This window comes from Eleutherodactylus coqui, chromosome 2, assembly GCF_035609145.1.
Source record: "Eleutherodactylus coqui strain aEleCoq1 chromosome 2, aEleCoq1.hap1, whole genome shotgun sequence".
NCBI classification, from domain to species: Eukaryota; Metazoa; Chordata; class Amphibia; order Anura; family Eleutherodactylidae; genus Eleutherodactylus; species Eleutherodactylus coqui.
This window is the reverse complement of record NC_089838.1, coordinates 310,553,081-310,572,004: the sequence shown is the minus strand read 5'-3', so window position 1 is coordinate 310,572,004 and position 18,924 is coordinate 310,553,081. Positions and strand designations below refer to the sequence as shown.

The 18,924-nt window shown below is 47.4% G+C and overlaps 1 protein-coding gene across 1 annotated transcript in view; it reads right to left on the bottom strand.

Annotated features, from left to right (window-relative positions):
• LOC136610860 (hepatic lectin-like) overlaps nucleotides 1-15,827 on the bottom strand; it is a 34,309-nt gene extending 18,482 nt beyond the window's left edge. The window contains exons 1-3 of the mRNA XM_066590059.1: nucleotides 15,703-15,827; nucleotides 8,398-8,508; nucleotides 7,593-7,658 (exon numbers count right to left, since the gene is read on the bottom strand). Of these exons, the coding sequence (XP_066446156.1) occupies nucleotides 7,593-7,658; nucleotides 8,398-8,508; nucleotides 15,703-15,760 (235 nt within the window). The 5' untranslated portion in view covers nucleotides 15,761-15,827. The remainder of the gene's footprint in view (nucleotides 1-7,592; nucleotides 7,659-8,397; nucleotides 8,509-15,702) is intronic.
• Between the last annotated feature and the right edge of the window lie 3,097 nt (nucleotides 15,828-18,924).

Genomic DNA, 18,924 nt, shown 5'->3' with positions numbered 1-18,924 from the left:
CTGTCCGTTTGTGGTGGAGGTAGACGCCTCCGAGTTTGGAGTGGGAGCGGTACTGTCTCAAGGTCCTTTCACCCTCACCAATCTCAGACCGTGTGCCTATTTTTCCAGGAAGTGTTTGTCTACCGAACGGAGTTACGACATAGGCAACCGGGAATTACTAGCTATAAAGTGGGATTTTGAGGAATGGAGGCATTTTTTTGCCAGGGGCACACCATCAGATCACGGTACTCAAAGACCATAAAAATCTCATTTATTTAGACTCCGCTAAGAGGTTGAATTTATTGGCGGCCTCATATGGCTAGGTGTTGCGTCCTCCGGACGTGCAACCACAATAGCACAAACAAAAAGCACAAACTGTGCAAAGGAAACATAAACTAAGGGGAATTCTCTCCCAATAGTCCCCTAACCCGGGAGGGGGCCCTGCCTACTCGGCGGACCGATCGCTCTGACAAGTGCGAGCCCACACGCGTGCCTAGGCCACTGACAAATCCCTATCAGGGAGCCCTAGCACAAAAGAAAGGCAAAACAGAAAACCAAATGAAACAGAAAAGCACTTAGCTAGCATGGAGAGCTTCAGCTAAGGTGTGTTCCTCCGTCGCTGTCCAAAGGCAACTGAAGTAATTGACCAGCACAGGAGATAATGCTGGCGCTGTTTAAGTAGGAGCCAGGCTACTCAGCACCAGGTGCTGACTGACATTACTCCTGCAGCTACCACACCCCTCAGCTCCCGGAGAAGCAAGGGCACACCCAAAACCTGGTCTGGCCTGCCAGCAAGGTGCAGGCTTCAGAATGGCTGCAACACTAGGGATGTCCAGTCATTTGTGACTGCATGTCCGGTTTGCGCCAGGGGGAAGAGTCTCAGGAGACGTCCTGAGGGCACTCTTCTCCCCTTGCCCATTCCATCCAGGCCATGGTCCCATCTGTCCATGGATTTTATAACTGATTTGCCGCCCTCGCTGGGGAACACGATCATCTGGGTCATAGTTGATCATTTCACCAAGATATCACATTTCGTTCCTCCGTGCAAGCTATCTAAAGGCAAATTATTATCTGAAATGTTTATCAAGGAGGGAGAGCGTGGGCTGGGTGGTGGATTGAGATGAGGGAAGCAATGTAGGGCTGGGCGGCGCTGTGGAGGGCTTTGTGGATGTGGGTAATGAGTGACAGGCACAGGGCAGAGGCGTCTGAGTAGCGGCTAGACAGGAAGATGAGCCTGATTGACGCATTCAAGATGGATTGGAGGAGGTAGAGTCTAGAGCAGGGGAGGCCAATCAGCAGTGAGTTGCAATAATCGAGCCGAGAGTGGATGAGGACAACAGTGAGGGTTTTTAGCATGTCCACGGTTAGAAAAGGGCAGATTCTTGTGATGTTCTTGAGGTGGTTCTGACATGTTCGGGTGAGAGATTGGATGTAGGGGGTGAAGGAGAGATCAGGGTTGAAAATAACCCCAAGGCAGCAGGCATGCTGGGAGTTATGGTGGTACCACACACTGAGATGGAGATGTCAGGATGAGGTCGGTTAGTAGAGGGCGGAAACACCAGTAGGTCAGTATTTCAGAGGTTTAGTTTTAGGTAGAGAGAGGACATAGGCTAGGGTCACACAGGGCGGATTTGCCACGGTTTTGCCGCAGCAGATCCGCCCGCGGCAAAACCGCCCGCGGCCGCTAATCCCGGGATTAGCCAGCCATGTGGATGAGATTTCTCAGAAATCTCGTCCACACGGGACGGCTAATCCGCTGCGGTAAATCCGGTTGAAACCGCGGCTGCGGCGGCCGCAGCCGCAGTTTCAAAAGAAACAGCAGGTCCATTCTTCACTGCGGCCGCGCTCTCCTCTATGGGAGCGCCGGCCGCAGCGCGGCCGGGCCGCTTCAAAGCCACCGCGGCGGTTCTCCCGGCGGAAATCTCGCGGTTTTTGCTGCGGCCAAACCGCGAGATTTCCGACGAAAATCCGCCCCGTGTGAACCCAGCCTTAGTGTTAGAGACAGCAGACAGTCAATGGCATTCTGGAAGAATGTTTCTGTGATGTCATGGGAGGAGGTGTAAAACTGGATGTGGTCAGCGTAGAGGTGGTACTGAAAGCCAAATCTACTGATGGTCTGTCCAATGGGGGTTGTGTAGATGGAGAAGAGGAGAGAGCCGAGTAGCGAGCCGTGGGGGACCCCAACAGCAAGAGGAAGGGAGGTAGAGCCAGCAAAGCAAACACTGAAGGAGCGGTCGGATAGGATGGGAGGATCGGATAGGATGAAACTGAAAGGGAGGAGACACAGATTAGACATTAGAAAAAACTTTCTGACAGTGAGGGTGATAAATGAGTGGAACACAGGAGGTGGTGAATTTTCCTTTAATGGAAGTGTTCAAACAGAGGCTGGGCAGACATCTGTCTGGGATGATTTAGTGAATCTTGCATTGAGCAGGGGATTGGACTAGATGACCTTCGCAGTTCCTTCCAACTCAACGATTCTATGAGAAAATGGGATAGCGGTATGGATGTAAAATGTCTGTACTCAACATCATATGAAGGAATTGCACTCCTCTGTGGTGAACTGACAATTTTACATCACAGGTTCATTTGCTTCTGGGGTATCTTATCCTGCATTTTCACATTGAGGAAGCAATATTAGGGGCATATTAAAAAGTTGATCCACTACTCAAAGTTTCATGGTTATCTATTTGTCCTTACATTGGTTCCTGAATACTCTGTCTTATTTTTTTTTTATTAGTATATTTATGCTAGAATAAAGTATGGGAATGGATTCCTCTATTTGTTTCGGACGGTTTGATATATAAAATGTATGGTTTTGGATTACAGGGCGCATAAACCAATGGTTTTGGTTGGCGTCGATTATTTTCGTTCTTATGTATATATTGTTGTTTTATTCTATAATTTTGTTTTACTTATCTATGCAATTATGTTTTACTTATCTATGTAAGGCCGCCTGCAGACGAGCGGGTCGGATCCGGCAGCGAGAAATCTCGCCGCGCGATCCGACCCCAGAGCCTGCAGGGGCGAGCGCGTACTCACCCGCGCCTGGCGGCCCCGGCTCTTTCATGTGCCGGCTGCCGCGCAGCCGGCGCATGCGCAGACCGGAGCCGGCGGCCGGGTGAGTGCGTGCCCCGCAGAAAATTAGGACATGCCGCGGTTTGTTTGCCGCGCGAGATTTCGCGCGGCCAAACCGCGGCCGTCTGCATAGGAGTGCGTATTGTAATGCACTCCTATGCAGACTTTCAGCGGCGGAAATCCCGCGGGAAATCCCGCGGCGGGATTTCCGCTCGTCTGCAGGCGGCCTAATTATGTTTTTTACTATCTATGTCCCCCATGACGTTATATAAGACCTCTGAGGGACTGTAGGCAGTTAAAGGGTGAAGTTGTGGATGGAGTATATCTCCCTCCCAGGCTCTTAGTATGGACAGCGTGGCGATCCAGTCCATAACTTCAGCTTGGTTGTCAGAGAACTCAGCTGTAGGCATTGACCCCGTTACTGAGGCATAAAAGACTGCAGGTCTAAGGAGTCAGTGTCTGACAAGCTGATAGTGTCTGACAGTGTCTGACTACAGCTAGACCCAGAGAGGCTGTGCAGAAATTTCTGCAAATGATGACTCCTGACGATGATATTGAGGCCTATCTGACTGTGTTTGAGAGAACCGCCGAACGAGAGAAACTCATCAAGGCTGAGTGGGTCGAGGTTCTAGCACCGTTCCTCACTGCGGAACCGCAGAAGGCCTACACTTGCAGAGGGCACAGGAGGCCCAAAGCAGAGTGTACAATCGTTCTGCCAGGGTGAGAACTTTTAGTCCCGGTGACCGAGTTCTCATCTTGGTGCCTACTGTAAAGAGTAAATTCCTCACTAGATGGCAGGGTCCCTACGAAATCATTGAGAAGGGAGGTGATGTAAACTATAGAGTACACCAGCTGCGAAAAAGGAAGCCGTATCAAGTGTACCATGTTAATTAAATAAAACTCTGGAAGGACAGAAAAGCTTTGGCTACCTCAAGCATTAGGAGGGGTGTGCCGCAGGCCTCCCTGCCCGATGTTAGAGTAGGTGAGGCTCTTTCGATGTGACAACGGCAGGAGGCAAAAGAGTTCCTGCAAAGAAACAGAGACAAATTCTCTGACCTGCCAGGTCGTACACACGTCATAACACATGATATCATAACTGAACCTGGAATGAAGGTAAACTTAAAACCGTATAGGATTCCAGAAGCACGTAGGGAAGCAGTTTCTGACAAGGTTAAGCGTATGCTGAAATTAGGGGTGATAGAGGAATTAAAAAGAGTGGGGTCAAGCCCCATTGTGTTAGTTCCGAAACTGGACAGTACTTGGAGATTTTGCAATGAATTCAGGAAGTTAAACGAAATCTCCAAATGTGATGCATATCCCATGCCCAGGGTGGATGAATTAATTGAGAGAATGGGTAATGCCAGATATATCACCACACTTGACCTAACCAAAGGGTACTGGCAAATACCTCTGACTGACAAGGCCAAAGAGAAAACAGCCTTCTCAACCCCAGAGGGCTTGTTTCAGTACAAAGACATGCCGTTTGGACTACATGGCTCGCCTGCTACCTTTCAAACGTTAATGGATAGGATTTTGAGGTCTCACCATAACGATTCTGCCGCGTACCTAGACGACGTTGTAGTCTATAGTGCCGATTAGGAGAGTCACCTTGGGAATGTACAGGCAGTCATGGATGCCATAAAAGGAACAGGTTTAACCTTAAACCCTGGAAAATGTGCACTAGCCCTGGAGGAAGCCAAGTACCTTGGCTATGTTATTGGCCATGGCGTCATTAAACCCCAGGTCAACAAGGTAGAGGCCACACAGGCATGGCCTAGACCTTTAACAAAAAAACAGGTCAGAGCCTTTTTAGGAATGACCGGGTACTACCGTAGGTTTGTGCCTAACTTTGCCTCTATTGCGGCACCACTTACGGACTTGACGAAAGGGGGCAAATTGGTAATGATGGCATGGACAGCCGAGGCCGAGCAGGCCTTTCAAAATTTAAACTCTTCTCTGTGCCAACAGCCAGTATTGATAACGGCCGACTTCTCGAAAGAGTTTATTGTGCAGACAGATGCTCCTAATGTAGGGCTGGGTGCAGTGTTGTCCCAGTCCATAAATGGGTAAGAACATCCAGTATTGTATTTAAGCCGGAAACTATCTCCTGTGGAGAAGAATTATGCTATTGTTGAATGTGAATGTTTAGCAGTAAAATGGGCACTGGAAACATTAAGGTACTATCTCTTGGGGGGAGATTTCAAATTGGTGTCAGACCATTCCCCCTTGACCTGGATGAAGCAAAATAAGGAAAATAATGCAAGGGTGATGAGGTGGTTCCTTTCACTTTAGAACTTCAAGTTCACCCTCGAATATCGACCAGGCAAATCATAAGGTAATGCTGATGCCTTGTCTAGGGTGCATTGTCTGGTCACCAAAAAGGCCCAGCCCTCCGGTCTGGAGAAGAGGGGGGGGGGGGATGTGTAGGCAGTTAAAGGGTGAAGTTGTGGATGGAGTATATCTCCCTCCCAGGTGCTTAGTATGGACAGGGTAGTGATCCAGTCCATAACTTCAGCCTGTTTCTTAGAGAACTCAGCTGTAGGCATTGACTCCGTTACTGAGGCATAAATGACTGCAGCTCTAAGGAGTCAGTGTCTGACAAGCTGAGCAGGGAGTACAACCTTACTGCATGGACCTGAAGAAACCTCTGAGCACCCTGCGTGGTGCATCTCTGCATATATTATGTTGAATGGACTTTTTGTTGCTTTGCCTGGAGTGTGCTTTACAGAATAAAACTGAAGTAAGTTTTATGCACTTTCTAGTCCAGAGTGTCATTGCCGCCCCACTCCCTGGAGGACTTTGTTACAGGGACATTCACATATTTTTGTTTTTTTATTTGACACTTTTCCACCGTAGCTGGGGCATCCATAGGAGCCCCACGTACAAGAAAAACATCCCCTGTAGTGACATTAGTCACTGGCAGAGCAGGTCAGGTCTAGTACGACCCTGCAGCTCTGCTATAGCAGGGAATCCAGGCGGTCATGTGACCCTCCACCCCCACCCCCGGCTCCCGTAGTGGAAGTTAAACTTCCACTTTCACTTTTCAGTACAGAAGCGCTCATTGAGCACTGTGTACTCGGGGAAGGAAAAGGTAAAAAGGGTTAAAAACCCCTCCTGCCTTCTCATCCTTGTTATCAGCTGTTACAAAGCTGACAGCCTGTCCTGCCTCTGACTGATTGCAGAGCAGAAGGCTTAAATCCCCACCGTAATTTTACTATTGGTGGGCTTTAAGCCCAGGACCAAGCGCCGTATATTTACCGCGCTTGTTCTTTAATGTGTTAAGGATAATGATACATTTCATTGTATTCTCTTTATTGAAAATCAATAAAACTATTGCAAAAACTTTTTTTAAGACCCATCTAGATGGTTTCTCTACTGAGATATATAGGTCAGTGGCGTAGCTATAGGGGTCGCAGGGGTTGCAGTTGCAACCTGGACCCTTATCACATGGGAGACTTGCAGTCCTCTCCCTTTTATTAAACACATTCTTCACCCCTCTGACCGCTCACATCCTTCTCACGACTACAGCGCCTTAATATCACAGGTTGTCAGTGCTCTTTCCTCCACGGCCCTGTCTCCTTCACTCCAGTACATCAGAATACCAGAGAGGATAAGGAGACAGGGTCAAAGAGGAAACGGCACTGACAGCCATAAGGGCACTATTACTGTGAGTGAGAAGGGGACTAATAGTGGCTCTTACTGTGTAATTACTGTCTGAGGCACAATGGATGGGGAGATCATGTAGAGCTGTAGATAACATAGGAAAGATGCTGAAAAAGCAAGGAACTAAATAGGTTTGTATATCAATTTCTGAAGGGACAAATTATGACCTGGAGAAGCTGTCATGGACTGAATATAGAAGAAAAGAGAAAGCGGACATCTTCAGTCAGAGGGAACATCATCTGTGATCACTTATACAGTCATCGAAGTGCCGTGTAGAGCTGGTATCTAATTCTATATGGTTACTGTATGACTGTATGGGGGTAATATTGGTCATAGTATAAGTAATTTTTTTTTACCTGGACATTTTTTTGCTCTTTTTATTCTTACTTTTATTGTCTGTCTCCGCAAGTACTTGAACTATTGGTCCCTGGTTTGCCTGGCATGAAGAGAATTTGGGGAAGGGAGCGAGGTCCAAGCTGAACTTTCGCACCCAGGCCATGAAACTTTAGCCCCTGATATAGGTAGAACCTCCACTAGTTTGGATAATAAGTAAAGATGGCCGTACACATTAAACTAAGGTTGGCTGAACCCAAGCCACTGTCTAATGTGTTTTAGATGTTCAGCTGGTGTTCATTCGGCAGATGTCTTGGGGAAAGAAAAAAAAATCAGGCAGGAATTCTGGTAATGATTTACTCCACTCTTCCTATTGAGAACAGATGCATGAGTGGCCAAACCGAGCCCGCATGTGTATGAGGAGATCAGGAGGAATGGCTGTTGGACGAATGAAGGTTCAGCCCACCATCACTGAAGGTGTATGGCCACCTTGTAGACTCTGCTCTTACAATGATGAACACACAAACATTATATATTACCTCTTTCCCTAAAGGCATTCATCTCTTTTAAAGTGACCAAATGTTTACTGGTACTGGAGACATTGCCTGTAAAATAAAGTGTAATTTTTATATTAGTTAATACCTCCAAGGCAGTGATTACCAACTTTATTACTATATAAAACATCTTAACAAATGTCCACCCTCAGGCTACCTTTACTCCTCTCATCAAAGAAACCTTATGTAGGGGCGGGTAAAGCATTTGATAAGTCATAGTGTGGACCAGTATGACGTTGCGTAGACCAAAGGCTTATATACCGAAGAGTCAGCCCATGTAACTACTATGGGGAACTTCTAAAAAGGAGGCCCAGCTTTGGTTGGCACCATGCCCTTTGTAACTTCGTGGTCTCTGCAGGACTTCCCTCTAGAAGAAGAGCAATATGACAAAAAAAGGGAATGGGGAAGCGGCCCAAGGATCATAAAAAAGGCATTTTGGGTGAATGAAACAATGGGCCTTTCTGTCCTGAGTTGTTAAACCCATCCCCAAAATTAGGGACCCATCTGATCTTTGCTATAGAACCCTCTCTCTTCTATGTACATCCCTGCTATAGGCATACTGCAGGCTATATAGGCTTCTCACAGTCTGCTGTCTGCAGGACATCTAAAGCATCACTAAAATTTTGACGTGGTCAAACTCTTGTTCATCACAGGGAACAATTAGGGCGGAACCACAATGACCACAATTTGCCAGAGTTTCATGTCACCGTGTACTGAATGCCCAGGTATTACAATCCCATCAGAATTCACTGAATTGTGACACTTAATAGCAATAAGAAACCATTATTACCTCCAGAATATACAGTAATAAAGAGGGCCAGGATGAGAACATACAGTAGGGCCAGCAGCCCATAGGAAATCCATTCTGGTTTCCGGGTGTAAGAATCGTACCACCTTCTGCCTGTAATGAGAAGACGCAGTAATGTAATATATACTGATATTTACCAGCCTGGTATATTTTGACTTGATTTCATAGTCGGCCCTCGGACTGTGCAGAATGTCCTTATAGCTGTCTTTGCATAATGCTCTCTCAAATTAGAGTCTTAAAGGGGTTGTTCATCTTAAAACCTGCTAATAGCCTATCCTCAGGATAGGTCGTCAATAGTAGATCGGCTGGGGGTTGCTGCCTGGGACCCCCGCTGATCAGCTGTTTGCTGGGCTGGTGCATTCATGTAGAAAGCTGATTTTAGCAGGAAGCGAACAGCTATGTTCCCTCTGCAGTGGCTCGTCTCGGTATTGCAGAAAAACATCCAATTCACTTACTGTACAGATAAAACTAGTAGACAGTAGTTTGGTCCATTTGGTAAAGGTAGAGGGCAGCACACTACATGTAATTGTATGGTAAATGTAGCACAAGTAGATGGCACTACAGTACACATAGCTTACGTAACACTATCACTTTGCAGTGAGGCAGTTCAAGAAGGCAGCGCCCCCTGATTATATCTGCAGGGTATTTCACTTAAACACAACCCAGTAATTTCACAAGATTTGTGTTTGGGATGCTGATATCTCACGCTCGCTCTGCTTCTTGGTAAGTTCAGAGTCATCACAGAAGATGTTGAAAGCGGCCACCACTGACCTCCAAGAACTTCTGACCTGCAATGAGGACAGTTTTGATAAAAGAGACCCACCTTATCTGGAAATGTGAACTGCATGCACAATACGCTCATGATGGGAAATGGGACAGGAGTTAACAATAAACACTAGACTCCTAAAAATAGTGCAATTCTATACAAATCGTGATCTTAAAGGGGTGGTCTCGCGAAAGCAAGTGGGTCTATACACTTCTGTATGGCCATATTAATGCACTTTGTAATATACATCGTGCATTAAATATGAGCCATACAGAAGTTATTCACTTACCTGCTCCGTTGCTAGCGTCCCCGTTGCCATGGTTCCGTCTAACTTCGGTGTCTTCTTGCTTTTTTAGACGCGCTTGCGCAGATGCATCTTCTCCCTTCGGCTGGTCTTGGAAGCATCGGAGTTTTGGCTCCGCCCCCTTTTCGCGTCATCGCGTAGCTCCGCCCCCGTCATGTGCCGATTCCAGCCAATCAGGAGGCTGGAACCGGCACACGTCATGGGGCGGAGCTACGCGATGATGCGTACAAGGGGGCGGAGCCAAAATGCCGATGCTGCCGAGCGGAGCCGAAGGGAGAAGAAGGGAGAAGACGGATCTGCGCAAGCGCGTCTAAAAAGGCAAGAAGACACCGAAATTAGACGGAACCATGGCGACGGGGACGCTAGCAACGGAGCAGGTAAGTGAATAACTTCTTTATGGCTCATATTTAATGCACGATGTATATTACAAAGTGCATTAATATGGCCATACAGAAGTGTATAGACCCACTTGCTCTCGCGAGACCACCCCTTTAAATAAGGGTTGCGCTTCAAGTAAAATACCCTTTACTTGCCTTCAATGTGATGCACTGATTGGCCGTTGACTATGACTAATCACAGGAACTTTACTAGTGAAATGCTCATGCTAGCAGGCTGGATCTTCCAAAGAGCGGCACTGAGGCACTGTTGAAAATTGGTTCCAGTTTCAGCAAATTAAAGCTTTATATAATAAAATGTTATACAATTTTCACATTTAGCACAGTTTACAAGACCAATGCTTGGTGTTATTCATATGGAACTTGTATTATTTACACTTGGTGGTCATCAAAAGTTGATTGACATGGAGCCAACGCTCGGGCTACCTGCCGATCAGCTGTTTGCCGTTCCCAATGTCATGATAGACAGCACTGAAGAGAATAGTGCTGCCCATATTGCAACAGCCATGGTTGGTACTGCAAGCACAGCTACCATTGAATTCATGGGAATGGAGATTGCGCTGAAGCACCAACCCAGGCTGCTGCAATATTGACAGCGCTGTCTACATCCAGTACTGTCTGCACTGACGGGGGGTCTAAGTGCCGAACTGTCTCTGCTAGCAGCCTCTGAGTTCACAAAGTCCATCTCCTCAGATGTGTCCCATAGAAGGAATAGTGCATTTGTACATGCATTGGGCTTGACAACCTCATGGCGCACGCTAGACTTGGCAGCGCTACGTAGAGGATGCTTACTGCATCATCCTCGTCTGAGGACTGCGGAGAACACAGCAATGTCAATATTGTAGAGCTGCTCTTGGCTTAGATTACTAAAATCTGATGACAAGTTCCTTTACCAGCATAGAGTTGTTTCACAGTAGCACTCCTCGCAGCACATTCAGTTTCCCAAGGAAGCGGTTTAGTTTGCACGTCCAAGCACAGGCAGGACCCAAGCCCTCAAAACATCCACAGTAAAAGGTAAGGAGAACAGCAAACTGCAGATGCCATAAAAAATTACATCCATTAGGATGTGTCTTACCTCCTTCAAAGCCATTAAAATTAGCGACGTTTCAACTACATCATGTAGTCTTTATCAAGCTTGACAAATAGTACCTGATGTAGTCGAAACATCGCTATTTTTAATGCCTTTGAAGGAGGTAAGACACATCCTAAGGCCTCATGTCCACTGGGTAAATGGAATTGCGGAATCCGCAGCGGATTTTGCCCATAGGGAATCATTGGCCATCCGCGGGTCCATTAAACTGATTTTTGCACCCGCGGATGGCATTTTAAAAGAATTCCGTTTTTCATGCGAGGGAGAAAAAACGCGGCATGCTCCATTTGCCGCGGATTCCTGAATCCGCGCGGATCGGCAACATTGCTATCACATCTGCATGCGAAAAAATGCCATTTAAAGCAAATCCATGCAGAATCCGCCGTGGAAATCCGCGGCAGATTCTGCGCGGATTGTATTTTTTGAGTGGACATGAGGCCTAATGGATGTAATTTTTTATGGCACCTGCAGTTTGCTGTCCCCCTTACCTTTTACTGTGGAAGTTCCTTTTGACATAGATTTTCCCTAGCAACAGTCCTCAGCTGAATAGGAGCAACAGCCGTCAGCCACATTCCATCAGTTATTTTCTTCTATTAAAAGCAGGCTGAATCTGTTAATTAAATATATTAGAAAAAGTCTTAAAATCATCTTTAGATTTAAACAACATTAAATGACAAGAAAGCAAGATTGTTCCCCATGTACCACCTGTACTCAGCATGCCTTACACCAAACCACCATTGATAGTAATATGTTTATAGTCAAAAAAAATCAAGCACCAAGAAGAAATTATTGGAATCAAGTGAAACTTTCTGTGTGATTGTAACACTGATATAAGTATATGTATAGTGATACAATATTACTATAGTGTATATAGAGCAAAAGGATCATTTATTGTGGAGAGCTGACTCCTTGCGGAGAGGCTCTAGTACCCTGTTGTACCGCCTCTAGCTTGGATACAAGATATGACATGGGTGAGCATAGAGGCTCTAGTATCAGAATCTGATTGCCATTATGGAGTCGGGTAGGAATTTTCCCCGAAATGGGCTAATTGGCTTCTGCCTCTTGGGGTTTTAGCCTTCCTCTGGATCAACTAGGGGGTTGATATAGGCTGAACTAGATGGACATTGTCTTCATTCAGCCTAACATACTATGTTACTATGTAGTACCCTGTTGTACTGCCTCTAGCTTGCATTCAAGATGTGATACGAGTGGGCATAGAGGCTCTAGTACCCTGTTGTACTGCCTCTAGCTTGGATACAAGATGTGATACAGGTGGGCATGGAGGCTCTAGTACCCTGTTGTACTGCCTCTAGCTTGGATACAAGATGTGATACAGGTGGGCATGGAGGCTCTAGTACCCTGTTGTACCACCTCTAGCTTGGATACAAAATGTGATACAGGCAGTGGAGAGGTGAGAGCGAGCTGCAGCTATGACATGCACAGTGACATTTCAGCCCATACCCCACACAATACTGCTATGTCATTGTCACGTGATAGGTAATGTTTTGGAGTTTCCCCCTTCAGTGATGCTGCCCTCAGCCACATCTCTTGCAGCTTATATCTGCTCGTATGTCTAGGGGACTACCACTGTCGTTAGGACACACCCCTCTCTTTAACCATGCCTCCCTGTGATGCCTAACAAATCAATAGAGCGTTCACAAGCGTCTCTCCCCTAGCACCATGGTAACTGGAACGCAAGCTTGTGCTCAAGACCCTTGAGCGGGGAGGAACCCATTCCTGGAAGCTTAGAAGATTGTATTTACCGGGTAAACACCGTATGGTGCCACTGCCCCCTTAGAGGCTTGATAAAGATGGTAAGAGAATACCGAAACGCATTGCCCACTACTGTATGTGTTTGATATCTATTGTTTGTCTTTATATAGAAAATTAAGCCAATACACTTTAATTTAATATAAGATTTTGAAATGCCATCCTGCTGGATTACTGTAAAACCATTCCTGTGATCGACCGCCAAACAGGATTAAGAGGTGTTCTCATCTGAGATTTCCATGTGAAGTAAGTGACCTATTTATTCACTACCAGCCTATGGTTTGCCACCTGGAGCACTGGGGTTTTTTTCTCCCGCATTGTCTACTTTTTCTCTTGTTATGTGATATTCCCATTCGGAGTCCCCATTGACGCTCTCCCTATCTGTCAGATGTCCATGTGACCAGGGTCAGTGGACCAAGAAAATCTCTGATTTTTACTGTCTACTGGGACTTCAGGCGTGGCAGACTGCCCTCCCTCTGGGCGGCCCCATCACACCAGGTGAGTCACCTTATTTTTTTGCCGCATATCTATCCCACACTTCCTGATCTCAGGAGCACTGCCTTCGCTAATTGCGTAAAACATGTGATACGGGCTGGCATGGAGGCTCTAGTTCACTGTTGTACCCTATTGTACTGCCTCTAGCTTGGATGTAAGATGTGATACAGGTGGGCATGGAGGCTCTAGTACCCTGTTGTACCTCCTCTGGCTTGGATGTAAGATGTGATACAGGTGGGCATGGAATCTCTAGTACCCTGTTGTATCCTATTTTACTGCCTCTAGCTTGGATGTAAGATGTGATACGGGTGGGCATGGAGGCTCTGGTACCCTGTTGTACAACCTCTAGCTGGGATTTGAGATGTGATACAGACAGGCAAGGAGGCTACAGTACCCTGTTGTACCACCTCTAGCTTGGATACAAGATGTGATATGGGCAGGCATGGAGGCTCTAGTACCCTGTTGTACCACCTCTAGCTTGGATACAAGATGTGATATGGGCGGGAATGAAGGCTCTAGTACCCTGTTGTACCACCTCTAGCTTGGATACAAGATGTGATATGGGCGGGCATGAAGGCTCTAGCAGTCTGTTGTACTGCGTCTAGCTTGTATACAAGATGTGATACGGACGAGCATTGAGGCTCTAGTACCCTGTTGTACCGCCTCTAGCTTGGATACAAGATGTGATACAGGAGGGCATGGAGGCTCTAGCACCCTGTTGTACCACCTCTAGCTTGTATACAAGATGTGATACGGACGAGCATTGAGGCTCTAGTACCCTGTTGTACCACCTCTAGCTTGGATACAAGATGTGATACGCGAGGGCATGGAGGCTCTAGCACCCTGTTGTACCGACTCTAGCTTGTATACAAGATGTGATACAGACGAGCATTGAGGCTCTAGTACCCTGTTGGGCTACTTCTTGTTTGGATACAAGATGTGATATGAGCGGGCATGAAGGCTTGCTGATTCTGTATGGTATCCTATGGCATACCAGTCCACATTTGCTGTAACTGAACCTCTAGATCGTCAAACATGTAGGCTGTCAAAGTTGAAGTCCCAGATGGTCCCATACATGTTCTATTGGCAATAAATCTAGAGACCAGGCAGCCATCGAAGTGTGACAATGTTGTGGGGACATTCCTGTGACAGTCTTATCATATGCAGCCTTTGGAACCATCCGGTCTCCTCTATCTCCAGGTGCGCAATTCAGAAATGAAAGGATGTTATAAATGGCTTCTACAGGCTTTATTCCAAAAGTGAGATGAGCAATAACAGTACAAAATATACAAAAAAAAAAAAAAAAAACTAAGCAACGCGTTTCGAAGGCTAAACACCTGCCTTTTTTCAAGCAAGTGACCCGTTCACATCAAAGGCATTTATAAATCACAGTAGTGTAAAAAACATGGTACTTGATTGGCTTTCAGCTACTCACCAATCAGATGTGGCCACTTGGATGGGCGGCCATATAGTCATACTTGTCTAATAAAAATGTGTCCCATCAGCAATAATAGGAGTAAATGCTAATCGCTATATTTATAAGTGGCAACGGTGGAAGGGGATCGTCACACGCCAAATGGTTGGCAGGGCAGCCCGCCAGAAGAATATGGCCGCCACTAGGGAGTCACCACGGGCTACTGCTGGGTGATTCATTTTCGGCTGGAGGAAAATGGGCGCCGTCAGTGAATCACACAAGGGCAGCGAGTGAGTGTGTAAATGCCTTTGATGGGAATAGGTCAGGTTCCTAAAAAAGCTGGAAGGTGTTTAGCCTTTGAAACGCATTGCTTAGTTTTATGTTTCATCTTCGTGTACTGAGCATACATAATGGCAAGCCAGGAGCCCCGTATCTGGCATTCTTTTGCCATGGCAACCCATGCACACTCTGTGATGTAATTGCGGAGGGCCGATGATGTCACAGAGGAAGTCTGCCCCCTCTGTTAACACTTTGCATGCCGCAATCTACACAGATTGTGTCATGTAGAGGGTTAACAGCGGGGATAGTTCTTATCTATCCATGCTGTTGCAGCAGGAGAACGGCTACCAGTCACAGTTGGCTCCCACTGTGGGATGGCTCAGCTTCTGATCCTGCACCAGCCACAGGATGTTAGTTTACGTCCTGTTGCATTAAGTATCCCGCAGCCAGGATGTAAACGTACATCTTGTGGTGTTAAGGGGTTAAAAATGCACAGCAGCCCAAGTTTCAGCCATGCAGGGCCATTGTCATGCAGATATAAGGTAAATACAGCATGAGCAGTACTGCATGTCAAGGAGATAAATAAAGACAGTGTCTTATGTTTTGGATGCCTCTGGTGCCTTGGACTGTTCTCCATAGATTGACATTACTGACTGCTGCTTACTTACAGTCGTCAGTCACTAATCTGGAGAACATAAAGAGGCAATAACATAGAAAACAGAAAATACAAAAAAATATACAAATAATCTAAGCAGAGAAGTTAAATGAATGTACCTGACGGTCTTTCCTCATCATGAAGTCTCTCATGATCAAAGCTGCTTTCGGAGTCCATAGTCAGAGAGGGAATGGTGACTATATTCAGTGGTTTTATGCTTAGATTTGCTGAATCAGGAAGGAAGTATCTGGGATGAAAACATGTTTGTTCCATATCAGCAGCTAGAAAAGTTTACTTATGAAATACCTAATAACTGTAATATACATCATGTGACTTGTTACTGTGGAATTCTGTTAGGGTGCTGACCATTGAAATCCACTACAATGACTCAAGTACTGCACCCCCATTAGAGCAGCGCAATCTCTGTCCTCACTATCGCGGCTTCTCGGTTGCGACAACATTGGGACATGGTGCCTTCAACACAGGCAAAGACCTGTTGCCTTGTTAAGCAGGTCAAGGGTTAATGCACCATGTGCATGTCAGCATGGGCAGATATTGTGGTCGCCGTGGCCACACGGCGGACACTATTGCCCCTGTGGCGGGTGTGCGGCGCAGGGGGACTCCGACACTGGTCACCACTCCTGGCCACTCGGCTCCTATATGGCGCAGAGGTGCTAGGAACATGGCAACTGCTGCCCAGCGCCGCGTTCCTATTGCCATGGCAGCCTGCTGCATCTCCTTTGAACTAGTTGGATCTGCTAGTTCTGAGGGAGGTTCTCTCAGCACTCTCTGATTGTCCTGCTGCTGTCAGGTGCTCCGCCCCAATCAGATATTTGGGCGGGAGCTCTGACAGCACTTTAACCTCTCAGATGCTTCCTGACACTGCCAGTGTTTGTATAGGCTTTAGAGATGAGCGAGCACCAAAATGCTCGGGTGCTCGTTACTCGGGACGAAATTATCGCGATGCTCGAGGGTTCGTTTCGAGTAACGAACCCCATTGAAGTCAATGGGCGACCCGAGCATTTTTGTATTTCGCCGATGCTCGCTAAGGTTTTCATGTGTGAAAATCTGGGCAATTCAAGAAAGTGATGGGAACGACACAGCAACGGATAGGGCAGGCGAGGGGCTACATGTTGGGCTGCATCTCAAGTTCCCAGGTCCCACTATTAAGCCACAATACCGGCAAGAGTGGGCCCCCCCCCCCCCCCCCAACAACTTTTACTTCTGAAAAGCCCTCATTAGCATGGCATACCTTTGCTAAGCACCACACTACCTCCAACAAAGCACAATCACTGCCTGCATGACACTCCACTGCCACTTCTCCTGGGTTACATGCTGCCCAACCCCCCCCCCCCCCCCACAGCACACACCAAAGTGTCCCTGCACAGCCTTCAGCTGCCCTCATGCCACACCACCCTCATGTCTATTTATAAGTGCGTCTGCCATGACGAGGAACCGCAGGCACACACTGCAGAGGGTTGGCACGGCTAGGCAGCGACCCTCTTTAAAAGGGGCGGGGCGATAGCCCACAATGCTGTACAGAAGCAATGAGAAATATAATCCTGTGCCACCGCCATCAGGAGCTGCACACGTGGGCATAGCAATGGGGAACCTATGTGCCACACACTATTCATTCTGTCAAGGTGTCTGCATGCCCCAGTCAGACCGCGGTTTTTAATTCATAGACACAGGCAGGTACAACTCCCTATTGTGAAGTCCCTGTGGACCGACAGCATGGGTGGCTCCCTGGAACCCACCGGCGGTACATAGAAATATCACATTGCATTGCCCAACACAGCTGAGGTAGTAATGTCGTGCTTAATGCAGGTGGGCTTCGGCCCTCACTGCATGCCCCAGTCAGACTGGGGTTCTTTAGAAGTGGAAACAGATGCATTTATAATTCTCTGTGGACCCACAGCATGGGTGGGTGCCAGGAAGCCACCGGCGGTACATAAATATATCCCATTGCATTGCCCAACACAGCGGATGTAACGTCAGCTGTAATGCAGGTGGGCTAAAAATTCATTTGATTACACTGTAGGCGAGGGCCCACAAAAATTGCTGTATCAACAGTACTAATGTACATCCAAAAAATTGGCCATCGCCAACCAAGAGGGCAGGTGAAACACATTAATCGCTTTGGTTAATGTGGCTTAAGTGGTAACTAGGCCTGGAGACAGCCCAGTTTAACGAAAAATTGGTTCAAGTTAAAGTTTCAACGCTTTTAAGAGCATTGAAACGTATAAAAATTGTTTAGAAAAATTATATGAGTGAGCCTTGTGGCCCTAAGAAAAATTGCCCGTTCGGCGTGATTACGTGAGGTTTCAGGAGGAGGAGCAGGAGGAGGAGGAGGAGGAATATTATACACAGATTGATGAAGCAGAAATGTCCCCGTTTTGGATGGTGATAGAGAACGATGCTTCCATCCGCGGGTGCAGCCTACGTATTGCTTAGGTATCGCTGCTGTCCGCTGGTGGAGAAGAGAAGTCTGGGGAAATCCAGGCTTTGTTCATCTTGATGAGTGTTAGCCTGTCGGCACTGTCGTTTGACAGGTGGGTACGCTTATCCGTGATGATTCCCCCAGCCACACTAAACACACTCTCTGACAAGACGCTAGCCGCAGGACAAGCAAGCACCTCCAGGGCATACAGCGCGAGTTCAGGCCACGTGTCCAGCTTCGACACCCAGTAGTTGTAGGTGGCAGAGGCGTCACGGAGGACGGTCGTGCGATCGGCTACGTACTCCCTCACCATCCTTTTACAGTGCTCCCGCCGACTCAGCCTTGACTGGGGAGCGGTGACACAGTCTTGCTGGGGAGCCATAAAGCTGGCAAAGGCCTTGGAGAATGTTCCCCTGCCTGCGCTGTACATGCTGCCTGATCTCTGCGCCTCCCCTGCTACCTGGCCCTCGAAACTGCGCCTTCTGCCACTAGCACTGTCGGATGGGAAGTTTACCATCAGTTTGTCCACCAGCGCCCTGTGGTATAGCATAATTCTCGAACCCCTTTCCTCTTCGGGAATGAGAGTGCAAAGGCTCTCCTTATACCGTGGATCGAGCAGTGTGTACACCCAGTAATCCGTAGTGGCCAGAATGCGTGTAACGCGAGGGTCACGAGAAAGGCATCCTAACATGAAGTCAGCCATGTGTGCCAGGGTACCTGTACGCAACACATGGCTGTCTTCACTAGGAAGATCACTTTCAGGATCTTCCTCCTCCTCAGGCCATACACGCTGAAAGGATGACAGGCAAGCAGCATGGGTACCGTCAGCAGTGGGCCAAGCTGTCTCTTCCCCCTCCTCCTCATCCTCCTCATGCTCCTCCTCCTCCTCCTGAACGCGCTG